Below are 13501 nucleotides of genomic sequence, written 5' to 3'. Positions count from 1 at the left end.
CGTGTCATGGGTGGTATTCGACTCATGGTCAATATACAGTCTGAGCAGGTACTCACTTTTTACAGACCTGAGAAAACAGCTCTTCAGGCGTCACAACTCCCCTTTGGGTTTCATGCATCTCATTAAGAAACTGGCACATGGCTGAAGTGAGAGGACCTGGAGGCTCAAGGTTTATTTCTAGAGGTTCCTGAATGCAAAAAATAAAAATTGCTTTTTTCAATCAAAATTAAGGATAGTTATTTATTTAAAACATTTATAGTAAAACAAAAACAAAGGAGACCACGGAAACCATCCAATCCCATCCTTTACTTTACAGATGAGGAAACTCAGACCCGGAGAGAAACTTGCTTACAAGTTTACAAGTCACACAGGTGGTAATTTGTCAGAAGCAGGATTCAAACCCACGTCCTCTGACTATAAGCCAAATGCTCTTTCTACTCACTCCACCATACTGTTTCCTTATTCTACAAATTGTTCACTTTTAACTAATTCTATTTTCTGGCCTTTCAGTTTTATGTCATGTTTATCTTCATAATTTTCAGTTTTAAAAAGTGTTTATTTCCATTTATAGACTGATGAGTTCAGAATGCATAAATTAAAACAAAATAAGAGTAAAAAATTAAAATTTCTTTTTATTTATGAATAAGACACATTTTTTGCAATGCCTGCCAAGACATCCAAGTCAGTAGCATTCTCTAGAATAAAACATGTAAGTAAGCAGACAGATGCATAAAAGATATACATATAACATACAACTCTTCAAAATTATAAAAAAGGCTTCATAATTATTTAATCAGTTTTACTAACCTATAAATGTTATGAACTTGGGAACCAAGAACATCATACTAAGCACTTAAAAATATTTTTTAATCTTAGAAGATAATTATTTATTTCAAAGAAAGAAAATTCTGATCATAAGCATAAATAAAAATACATACTGTTAGGGATAAATCAGGTGGTTCAATTTTCACTATTGTTCCAGACATTTTTACTTCCTTCAGTAGTTCCCTTAGGACTAGAGTCTGTGACAAATTCTGGAAAAGAATGGGGAAAGAAAAAAGACAAATTACTTTAAATGAAAAGTAAGAAATGAACAAGAACAGAAAGCAAAAAACAAAAGATTAGGGCTTAATTTCTCAATATAGTTTTAGACTTGAGTAAGGTAAATTGTAAAAGAAAAACAACAAAAGAATTACACCTCTAAAAATGTATAGTAACTTTATTTCTAAATTGGCAAAAGCTACAGGTACATTCTACCTGCCACGTCAAAGTGTTACAAATGTATTTCTTTCTTGAAATTAGAGTTATATTAAGATATAATAATTATATTCTACTTTCAAACAGAAGCAATCTACTAACCTTAAGGCATAAAGACATCTTTTCACATTTAGGCTCAGGAATTATAAATTTGCAAGAATTTTGTTTTCCATTTAACTTTTTTTAATTTGTTCAATGTTCAACCAATAAAATAACTTGAAAAAATTTTTTCTCACGGTAGCACCAAATTTCCTGAATATGTCCAGTTATGACATTTGTATTAAAATACCAATTAACACAATCTGACTTTGTATGATTTAATAATAACAGAAGGTTGCAAATTAAAACTCTCAAAGTAATTTGAGAGCTCACTTATCAATGGGTGCTAAGTAAATGTTGACTAGTTTATAATCTAGTTAACATAAGATCAATTTTAAAATATCGCACTGATCTTAACAGGCATGTAATTCTTTCTCCCATAAATATCAGTTTTTACCTCTTACTCTAACATTTATTTTCAGTTTCTAATTAATTAAGAATTAATTAGAATTAAATTGTAAGCTCACAATTTTTATTTCAATTTCAATTTTTATTTCAATTAGTGGAGTTTGATATATGGAGCTCCTGATAAAGAAATTTCAAATACTGCTCAGGAACCATTCTGTAATAGTCTTAGAAAGTTACCTAGGACACTAAGAAGTTAAAAGTGACTTGCTGAGGATCAGTATATGTCAGCAGTGGAGCTTGATAAAGCCAGGACTTCCTGATTCTGAGCTAGCTATCTACTACCAAGCAGCCTCTCTTAAAAAAATTTCTTCCAACTATGCTACTTGGCTATATATATCCAGAAGACCAGTCTCTGAATTCAAGCAAGAGCTCACCAAAAGGGCAATGAGAGAAACCTATAAATAGGCTGGAGCAAATTATCAACACGAGCACCAGAAACAGTATAAAACTAATTAGGGATGTATGACTGGGAAAGGAGCTGGGCTATCCATGTATCAAGAGCAAAGATGAATATCCTGGGTGTTGTATTAATACCTAAGGAATGTCAAAATATCTAGACAAGGAAGGACCCCAGGATCTTAAATAAGCTCTCTCTTTAAATTTTTGGGAGATCACTACAAATGTTGAGGAGATATAAATGGCTTGTGATTTGCACTTTTGGAAAGGAAATACACATATGTGATATCAAAGATCTATCAAAGTATTAAAATATTTAATATAAATGATACTAAAAGCACATGAAGTTATAGAAAAATAAAACATTTCATTCATTCATCTCATGAGGTGCATCAAAATATTTTATAAAATACTTGGGCATTTTAATCAGTAAGTCCTATAAAATGGTGGGAAGCATAAGGATGAATAACACTTGATTACCTGCATAACTGCATTAAAGAAACATGTATTCCCCAAATTGCTGAGTCCTTTCACAGTCATTTGAGTAGTAGAATTCAATGGAGAATTTTCTTTAGTCATGTTTTCCTTTTTCTCTCTCTCCTGTTCATTTTTGCTGTCTTTTTCTAATTTTTTGTTTTCAATTTCAGTTTTCTCTTGATCTTTTGATGCTAAAGAAAAGTTTTAAGAAAGTGTAAAACATTTACTGTTACATAAAGGATTAATAAGAATGTGACTATACTTGTAAATTTTAACACTATAATTCAATCTGGACCAATCTGATTTTATTAATTTTTTTATTTATAGAATTACAGAATTTATTGATATGTTATATCAAGTATAAATGAATTGATAAAGTTTTCAATAGTTCCTTTTATGTATTTTCTGATGCCCTCTCAAAATCTCCATGGGGTTGTTCCAGACCTTTCGTTAAGTTCCCAACCTGCACCCTTCTTGTAGTAGGTGGACTCTTCTTCATTCATTTATAATGAGGTCATCTGTTACAAGCTCCCGCTACTTCCAATATCTCTCTTTGTCCCTCCTACCTTCTCCTCCTTTGCTTTAGTATCAGAAGACAAATGAGACTTCCTCCACCATCCTACTTTTCTTCTGGATTCTTCATCATCGCCTACCGATAAGGTTAAACAAAAACAAACCAACCTTCGTTTGATCCCACTGTAATCTTGTACAACTCTACTCCCTCACTATTCACTTTCTAAAAAGAGAGTTCTAAACTTGATGATTCCATTTCTTCATTTTCCATCAGCTGCTCTGCTTGGTTTTGACTATATGACCTTCTTGGCCCTGCGCAGGGCACCAGCTGGCGGCCAAAGTCCTTCTCCCTTTCAGATTCTTTTCTGTATAGTCTTCCCCCATTAGATTGTAAGCTGCTTGACGGCAGGGACTGTCTTTATTCTCCTTATTTGCATTCACTGTGCTTAGCACAGTGCCTGGCACAATCGGTACCAACCCCTTCCCAATGTAGCTACTAAACCTCTTCTTTTAAAGTTACCAAGCTGACCAATTCAGTGGCCTTTTCTCAGTCCTTAGCTTCTTTAGCCCTCTCTGCAACACTTCACACCATTCCTCCCCTTGATTCTCACTCTCATTCTTCCCTCAGAGATGCTGCTATTCCATCTTGTCCTTTAACAACCTGTACATTCATGCAGACCATCCTGCACACTTTATTCATGTATGCTTGTTGAAATCCCCATCTTCCCTCAGTCCCCAGCTCAGGTGACACCTTATGTTCCCTAAAGTCCACCTCAGATGAAAATGAGGGGAAATACTTACCTACTTCCTTAAATTTTCCTGTACAACTTTGTCTGGATCTCTTTTTTGTATTTATCACATTCTACCTTAGATCACACCTATCTATGAACATGTCATATAATATCCTCCATTAGATCATAAGCAATTTGAGGGCAAGATTGTACTATTGAATATCTCTGTATCTCCAATGATTAAAACAGTGCTGCCTATTGCCCCAAAGCCAACTTAACCAGGTATTTTCCAGAAACACTGGCCTTGGGGTGTGCAGGAACCAGAAAGAGTCTAGGATGAAGCCCACCAGCTCCATCCCTTCCCCATGCTGATTAATTTCAATCTCTAACTGAGGCTCTCAGTGTGTTCTTGAGGGCTGAACCAGCTCCAAAACAGGGGCCAGTCAGTCCGCACCAGACTGATATGCACCTGAGACCCTTGTAGGTAAGCAGATCATCATATCTTCACAGTTGAGCATTTCCCAAGGAAAAAAAATGCTACTTACTCCTCTACTGCTCCCTTCCTCATCCTATGCCACTCCCAATTAGGACAGGGTGAAGCCTCACTCTGCCCATGAGACTGCCCTTTTTGTAACTCATAAATATTGAAGCTTCTGCCTAGATTGTGAATTACTTTGTCCTTGGTATAGGAGTCCCACATGCATGTTCATTTCTCTTGCAATAAATCCAATTGTGACGTCTCATGGACTTATGATTTTTTTGGTTAACATGATTCTTCTGCTTACATCACAAAGTCTGTGGAAAGTGTTATGTAAATGAGAGTAATTTTTATTTATTTATTTTTAATTTGTTGAGGGAATTTTGTTGAATTTATGTAAGCACTAGTTTTGACACTGAGGAATATGAAGACATTTACAAATCTGCGGTTCTATTATTTTTCAGTCTTTACAAATGGGCAAAGTTCTTGAAAAATAGAGAAGAATGGAGACACAAAAGAAAAGTTTTAAAATGCAATTATTCCAAAAACCAATTCTGTGATTTAGCAAAGGGAAGACAGCAGACCAAAAAATTCCGAAACAATTTCAAGGTCATCTTAACTTTACAACTCAAGTGCAAATTAAAATAATAGTTCAATAACATATTATTCACCAAAGAGGCCACTTGCACTCTTAATATACCATTAACAACAACTCATTGTTTTACTGTTAAAACAGATAACATGGAAAAACAACACAAAGCAAACTTCTGCAATGGTCTCATATTTTGACATATTTAGCATTCCTGTACTCATTTAAACACAATTACATCTAAAATGAAGATGAGTCAGAGAACCGAGTGAACATGAATACAAGGAAAACATGTCATTCCAATGAATTAATTGGTACTTTGTAATACTACTATTTACAGTCTGATTTTAACAGGACCTAGTAAATGCTGCGTAAGATACTCTGGACGTTATTCTAGATAAGATATTTCTGCATAAGTCTTGGGATGTTATTTAAGAGAAGAGCACTTTTTTCACATGAGATAATTACAACCCTATATACCCCACAGCATGGATGCTAAAAACTATTATAATGAGAGTCCCATATAATTAGAATTCAATATTTAATGATAAAGAGTCAGATCTAAACCTTATAAGATTCACCCATCTGCTTAAGTGTAGAGCAATATTAAAAAATATATATCCACTACAAAACTTTACCTGATCTTGGAGTTTTGACATTGGTTTGTTTTCTAATATAATCCACAAGTTGACCCAATCGACTTGAGCTGTTATATTGGACCTCCTCATCACACAAGTAACACCTGCCTCCCAAAAAGTACCAGAAGAAAACAATGACCAAAACCAAAACAAAACAAAATAAAAAACCAAACCTCATAGGTCTTAGAATTAAGACATTAACTTTAGATGTCAAATCTTATAAAAAGAAAAAAGCATTTTTGTCATATTACATAAGTAAATTTTTTTTAGAATTCCATACATGTTGAATAAAGTTGTTTCTGTTATCATGTTAGGCAAGATTTCAAAAACAGTCTAATATCAACAAAAATCCAAACTTAACCTATTAGTGGAATGATGATTTGAAATGAAAAATGTTAATGAGTTTTGTATAAACCAATTTCAAGGTAAAGTTCAACATCAGCATATTTACCAGATCTTACAATTAAGCAATACTTTATGTTGGGTGAATCCTATTTGAAAGGCCAGCATCTCGGAAATACTTTAAAACATCCTACTATGCACACACTAGAATACAATACAACTTATGTTTATTTGCCTGCAAGGATATTGTTGAAAGTGTCATTTATTCTCAATATCTCTGAATTTTACACTGAATTGTGATCACTTTAAGAACTACATACAATAAAAAAAGATAATTTCCTAACACATTTCTGCAATGCAGAATTGCATACAATCATTAACTAGAATTCTACCAGAAATTATTACATAGTCTACCTTCTTGAAATATATTTTGCATAAAATTAACTGTTTACTTTTTAGAGATTTTTCAAATATATCTATCCTCACTCATTCAAAGTCTTTTGCAATCAAACATACTCAATAGTTCCCCAAACTCACCACACGCTCCAGTTGTACAAATTAAGCACCAGACAATGGGGTTCTGATCTTGGTGTGGTGTAATGCTTGAAAGCATGCTGTCCTTGAGAATCTCTGCCACAACCCTAGAGAAAGGAAGAAGCTGAAAATTACAAAAGTTTACAGAAGAATTCACAAGCTAACATGAACAAGGAACAGATGACTGGCTGCTTTAAAAAAAATGAAACGTTAAGACTTCAATTTTTATTAAAACTTAAGAGTCTCCAAAATAATTACGGCTAAAATTCAAGTTTGAAAAGTAATTATGAAAAAAGTCAGATACATCTTCACTTGTTATAAAGAAAGACTTCTTTTTTTGGAGGCGTGGGGGGTGTTGTAGGGAAGTATGATAATGATGAAAAAAGAGGAAAAAAGCAAGAAAAGAGGGTCAATGAAAAATTTTTTAAATCACAGCAAAGTGAGGACATAAAGAAAGCAGGGAGGTTTGGGTACTAGGCTAAATTTAATATGTAATGAAAAAACAAGCTGCATGTACTAGATCAATGACTTTAAACACAGTCCTCTTTTTCTGTACTTTATGAAAATGTTCATGCATGTTGGTGACTGAGTTAATTTTATTCATGTATGCGCATATGTAAACATGTTCTTTATATGTTTATATATGTAGATATTTATAAAAATAAATGTCATGTTCTAAAAGTATTTCTCACAATCATTCTCCCTTTCCATTCCCTCCTAACCTTAGTTTAAGTTAACCTTACCTTTCACTTAAACTTTTCAGTTCAAGGCAATAAATATTAAGTACCCGCTATATAATAAGCATGGTAGCTAGGTGGCAGAGTGGATAGAGTGCCAGGCTGTCAGGAAGACTCTTCTCCATGAATTCAAATCTGGCCTCATTTAGTAGTTATGTGACCCTGGATAAGTGACTTAACCCTGGGACAGCTAGGTGGAACAGTGGATATATAACACTGGGCCTGGAGTCAGAAAGAACTGAGTTTATTTTATTTTATTGTTTTTATTTTTCATTTTTAACACAGTTTATAACAGATAAAACAATTCAAACTTTTGGTCAGGTGATACTTCTTTTTAAAGCATTTACAATATGGACCACAAAAGAATTTGTTTTTTAAACCTTAACCAACTGAGACACAAATAATATTTATGTTGCTAACTTCACAAGCTCTTGACCTAATTGACAACAACAATATACAAAGCACTAAGCTAAGTATTGCGGATTCAAAGACAAAAATAAAATACTTCTTGTCCTTATGGAGCTTATATTCTGAGAGGAAACCTATAACAACTGAAGAATTAATACAAGATGTAGTCATCTGAGGAGGGAGTCAGCCTCTGGGAATCAGGAAAAGAATTACAGAAAAACTGGCACCTGAGTACTGTGGGAACTGGGGAACCTAAGAGGTGGAGGTAAGAGGGGAGTACATACATTCCAGGCATGGAATTCAGTATGTGCAAGAGAAGTGAGAGAGGGGTTAGCAAGTCAAATTTAAAGAACTAGTTGATAAATTCGACTAGAATAAAGTACATGAAGGGGAATGATATGAAAGAAGCCTTGAAAGCTAGCTAGGTGAGAACCATATTTTGCAAGATTAAATGTCAGGTTTGAAAGTTTGTGTATTTCATCCTAGAGCAGGAGTTCCCAATATTTTTAGGGTCATGAATCCCTTTGGCAGCTTGGTGAAGCATTAGACATTCCTTCTCAGAATAACATTTTAAATGCATAAAATACATAGGATTACAAAGGAAACTAATTATAATGAAATACAGATTTCAAAATTTTTTGAAAGAAGTTCACAGATTCCAGGTTAAGAATTCCAGTCCTAGAAGCAATAAGGAGTCAATGATGATTTTTGAAAATAGAATAAAAACTATCAGAATTGTGTTAGAAACATTCTTTTTTTTTGGAGGGGGGAGGTGAAGCAATAGAGGTTAAGTAACTTGCTCAAGGTCACACAGCTAGTATGTTTCACATGTCAGCGGCCAAATTTCAACTAAGATCTTCCTAGCACCAGAGCTGGTGCTGTATTCACTTCATCACCTAGCTGCCCCTGAAACATTAATTTTTTTAATAACAAATTTATTTATTTATTTTTATATGTATTTATAATCTATTCCCTTCCTGCTCCTCATGAAACAAAAATAAAACTCTTATCATGTTTAATCCAGCAAAAAATTCAGCCTGAATGGATGTTTCAGGCTGAATTTTAAATTCATCACTTCTCTGGAATCATGTGAATGGAAGGTTTCATCTTCAGTCTTCTAGACCAGTGCTTCTTAACGTTTTTCCACTTGTGACCCCTTTCTGCCTAAGAAATCTTTATGCAACCCCAGGTATACAGATACATAAAAGAAGCATACAAATTGAACATTTAATGATAATAAATCCTAAATAAATTTATTTTAAAACAATTCTTTGGTACACATATAATTTTAGCATTATTAAAAGCAAAAGTCTTGAATTTGAGCTGAGGTGTTTCTGGCAGCATTTGCTGGCATTGAATGGTGTGACAGCATGCACAGTGCAAAAGGTATGTGTTGTATGTTCAGAATCAAGGCTGCAGTGAAGTAACATGATGCAACATGGGGAAGCACTGCCAGAAATACCTTGCATTCATTATATATTTGATTTTGAATTAATTTTTCATCACTGTGCAATCAGAAACCTTTTACTGTTGCCAAATTTTTCATGACCCCCCACATTCAGTTACTTGACTCCACATGAGATCACAACCCACAGTTTAAGAAGCACTGTTCTAGACTCATGTTTTATCATTGTATTACAGTTCCAAAGTCTTTCAAGTTTTGTCATTAAAGAGAAAGACCTCTATGCTGGCATCATCGCGTAAACTGTTCTATTTTTGCTCACTTCGCTCGGCATCATTTTCCCAAGTTTCCTCTAAATTGTCTCTTTTGACATTTCTTATGGGAAAATGACATTCCATGACCATACACGTGATGGGTAAGGTCCAAGGATGACTTTAAGGCTGCAAACCCAAGTGACTAGAAACAATGGTCATGTCAGTAAAACTAGAGAAGTATGGTGAAGGGTAAGCTTAAAAATTAATTTTATTTTGAACATGCTGAATTCGAGATACTAATGGGACATCCAGCTGGGGATGCCCAGTAGGCAGCTGAGAATGCAAGAATGGAGTTAAGAAAGGAACAACAAGGGCAAGAGGTCACAACAAGGCAGACTGATTTGCTTTGGGACACTTAACTCCAACGAAAACCAAAAAAATATACCAGGCTGAATAATTATCAAGAAATTCAATGAGCAACTACAACAAAAAATTCTTCCACCCCAAAATTACACAAAAAGTTTGCCAGGAACCCACAAGCAACAGGAAAGAAAGTCAGCAACAATGTCAAGACCAGCATAAGCAAACAAGCTAGCCATGATCCAGTTCAATAGCGACACATGCAGCTTGCCAAGTACTACAGCAACGTATCTGGAAGTCACTATAAGCAGACATGATGAGAACAGAGCAACAAGAAGGCCCAGCCCAAAAGACACCAGGGCTCTGAGGTCTCAACATTCTGTGTCGAGATGCCATACAGGGCTCTCTCTATACACTCTGACAACTAAATAGTGGAATATATTTGAATAGCAACAAGGTCTGTTGAGGCTGCACATTCTTTGCCCATCTTCTTTCCAGAGTGTCTTTAATATTAACTAAAAAGAAAACTGAATGGCTACTGCTCCTATATAGAAATTAAGTAATATGCTGAAAATCTCTTAGCCTAAGCTAAAGTGAATAGACTGAGAAATCAATAGAGGTGAAACTAATTTTGATGTTAATTTCTTTAAAGGAAAGGTTGTATAGAAGCTTTCCTGAATTAAAAGATGAAACTTTATATAAGATTATAAAAGAGTTGTAGCGAAACAAATGGTAAACTTATTTAGATTATAAATGGTACATGTGTAAAGGTTGTATGCTTTTATTTCATAATATTAAAACACTGAAATTAAAAAAAAAACTGTGCTCAGAACCTCAAAAATCCAGGGGAGCCCAGTACTACTGAAAGATTTTAAGAAGCTCATAAATACAGGTGATCTATGGTGACCTGTACGGTGATTATGAAAAGAATAATGAAGTCCAAGGCTCATTAACAACTCCAACAAATGTTTCTTCAGCTTCTTTTAAAAACTAAGTCACTTGTGTTCTATTTTTTGGAAAATATCTCTTTGGCTCACTTCAGCAAAATGTTCTGCATCTCCACATCAAATAATAACTGAAGAAATTAAATTAATACTACTTTAATTCCTAAAGTTACCTTTCTATGTCTTTGAGTTGCACTCAGGAATTTGCTTCCCTTTTGGGTTAGTTTGAAATTATAACTAAAAGGAAAGTTATTATCTCTTCTACAGGAGTCCCTTAAGCTCCACAAGTTAACTTGGTACCATCACCAAGAGACATATCATCTGTCTTTGCCTGTCCTAATACAATTAGGGGAGTTTTAATCTCTTCTAAGGAGACAGCCAGTCATGTAGATGTGATCTCCTAGCAAAGACCACAAGATATAGATGGGTCCAATAAAACAATGAATATTCCTTAAGTTAAAGAGGGACAGTAATTAGCCTCACGTGAATGCTAGCCCATCTTTCTTAGTACACCCAATTGTAATGTTCCTGTCCCAACCCTATAATCTATCACTTTTTCTCCCTGCCTGCCAAGATACTTTCTTTGTTGTGAATCGATAGAGTGTTCTCCTTCTCCTTGGGGTTACTGGCTTTACTGAGATTGTCAGTCTGACCCACTTTGTTAACAGTTATAAGAACTGTAAACAAAATGATTTTGCTCGAAGCCCTATAGCTCTGTTTCCCTTTATTATTTATTTGTCACATAACATATTTATATGACACTTAAAAATTGGTAAGGAATTTTCTTTACAACAACCTTGTAGGTTAGACAGTCAAGAATTATTATCTCCAATTTACTGATGATGAAACTAAGACTGTCAGAAGTTAAGGGAACATGATCACACAGTTTTAAGGCAGGATTTGAACCATGGTTTCCTAAATCCACTACACCATGCTGCCTCTTAAACAAAAGCAAAACAATACCTGATGGCCACATTTAAGACACAGCCAGACTGAAGGGCTTTCTTCATTCTCCTCTTCAGGTTTATCTTTTGTTCTGTTGTCAGTCTTGCATTCTTGGCAAACGTTCCATTGCACATTCATCAAAGACTTTTTCAAATTATTTTGCTCTAATCCTTTTCGAATATGTCTGCACAGAGGTTCTGTTAAAAAAAAGGAGCATTAAAGAATGGAGATATTTTGTTAACGGCAACTTTGCTTTTGAAATGTCAATCACACATACAAAAAAATTCAAACTCAAGCTTCAAAACTTCCTTTGTAGAATATGGCAAATAAGTCTAAACATCGCTGCATAGCACATCATCAAATGTTCTTTTATATGCTGAATGCTAAAACTGGGTCAGAATATCATATGTGTATCTTCTGTAGAATATAGAAACTTTCAGTTCTTAAATACCATAACAAAAACTATAATTTTGTCTGTACAGAACATTTTAACAATAAAACTTATATTATCATACATAAAATGTTTTAAAAATAATTTAGACCAAACTCCTTATTTTAAAGTTTATAAAGACATACATACATGATACGTTTTCCTTCTAGAATTAATATCTCATTTTAATGAAGAAATACGATGAGAAATAATACATTTCAGGGCATAAAAATTCAATATATGATACCTAAAATTTCAGCAGCATCATCAGCCAGCACAGTTTTTCCCTTTGTACGTTTCTTTCCCATGTTAGCACTCTGCAGATTACCTAATAATGCATACAGAATCTCCTAGAACATACGAGAAAGACAGCATAACAAAAATGTGAGTACATTATATATCAAATCTGTGAAGCAGAAAAATAACCAAGATATACCGAAAATACCATAATTTCTATTCTGACAGTAATTTATGGTTTATAAAGTATTTTCACACACACAATCTCATTTAATCCTCAGATATGACTAGTATTATTATTCTCATTTCACTCAACGCTTCAGTTAAGTCTAAATGACTTGCCTTAAGTTACAGGACTAACGAACAAACGATCCCTAAGCCTCAGATTCTCAGTTTAGTCATCTAGTGCTCTTTCAGCTACATTAAACTCAATTCTTGACAAAAGGCTTTACTGAAAATGATACTTTAAAGTAACACTTTTTTAAAAGTACTGGCTTCCCTAGGTAACCTCTATGATTCCCTCAAGGGGACCCATTATACTCTTACAAACTAAGAAAAATTTGGAGGATAAAATTAAAAATAAAATCTCAAAATAAATATTGAAACCAAATATAAAATTGAATTTGATGACACCTAAGGTCACTTTCCATTCCACAGTATGCATCTGCTTAAAACAGTACGTGCAAACCAAATCATTTAAAATGCACTCAAACATTCTTCACAGAAACACTCAGGGTTTCATTCTGTAAAGTAAGGGATCCTTCATTTTAATATATCCATCCCAATCTTAACTGGAGAAGCCAAGGATTGTGAGAGAGGAAAGGTCTGACCCTACCCCATCCAGAATTAGGAAATCCTGAACTACAGAGAGAACAAAAACAAACAAGGCCTGACTACCCCGTCCAAGAGAACAGGAGGGGATGCAGAGCAGAGTCCTAATCCAGAAACAGAGGCTGCAGTCATCCTGAAAGCCATGAGCACAATGGGAGCTGATGAGATCACCAAGAAATGACAGAGAAAGAACAGAACTTGGGGGCACACATGCATAGGGGAAAAGGCACAGAGTCAACAAGCTACTTGAGAAGGAATGATCAGACAGGTCAGAAGAAAATCTCAAGAAAGAGCCATGTTGTGAAAGCTGAGAAAGAAAGATTACCTAGAAGCAAGGAGTGATTAACAGTGTAAACCTCAGAGGTTAACAGGACTGAGAAAAGTTGGAGTGGGAAGAGAAAATATAATGGAGACAACCTTTTCTAAGAATGTGACTATCTAAGGAAAAAGAGTCATTGGATGATGTGCTAGAAGGGGGAGGGGAGATCACA

General features: G+C 34.5%; 1 protein-coding gene across 4 annotated transcripts in view; it reads right to left on the bottom strand.

Annotated features, from left to right (window-relative positions):
* Nucleotides 1-13501, bottom strand: part of USP16 (ubiquitin specific peptidase 16) — a 43145-nt gene that overhangs the window by 13561 nt on the left and 16083 nt on the right. For 3 of the 4 annotated variants that reach the window (XM_072614933.1, XM_072614935.1, XM_072614934.1), the window contains exons 2-8: nt 12190-12292; nt 11531-11709; nt 6466-6569; nt 5587-5690; nt 2641-2828; nt 939-1034; nt 57-187 (exon numbers count right to left, since the gene is read on the bottom strand). In XM_072614933.1, the coding sequence (XP_072471034.1) occupies nt 57-187; nt 939-1034; nt 2641-2828; nt 5587-5690; nt 6466-6569; nt 11531-11709; nt 12190-12250 (863 nt within the window). In that variant the 5' untranslated portion in view covers nt 12251-12292. The remainder of the gene's footprint in view (nt 1-56; nt 188-938; nt 1035-2640; nt 2829-5586; nt 5691-6465; nt 6570-11530; nt 11710-12189; nt 12293-13501) is intronic. The other variant, XM_072614936.1, reaches the window with a different exon arrangement.

The sequence above is a fragment of the Notamacropus eugenii genome, chromosome 5 (assembly GCF_028372415.1).
Source record: "Notamacropus eugenii isolate mMacEug1 chromosome 5, mMacEug1.pri_v2, whole genome shotgun sequence".
NCBI lineage: Eukaryota > Metazoa > Chordata > Mammalia > Diprotodontia > Macropodidae > Notamacropus > Notamacropus eugenii.
This window is presented reverse-complemented; position numbering and strand designations above follow the sequence as displayed.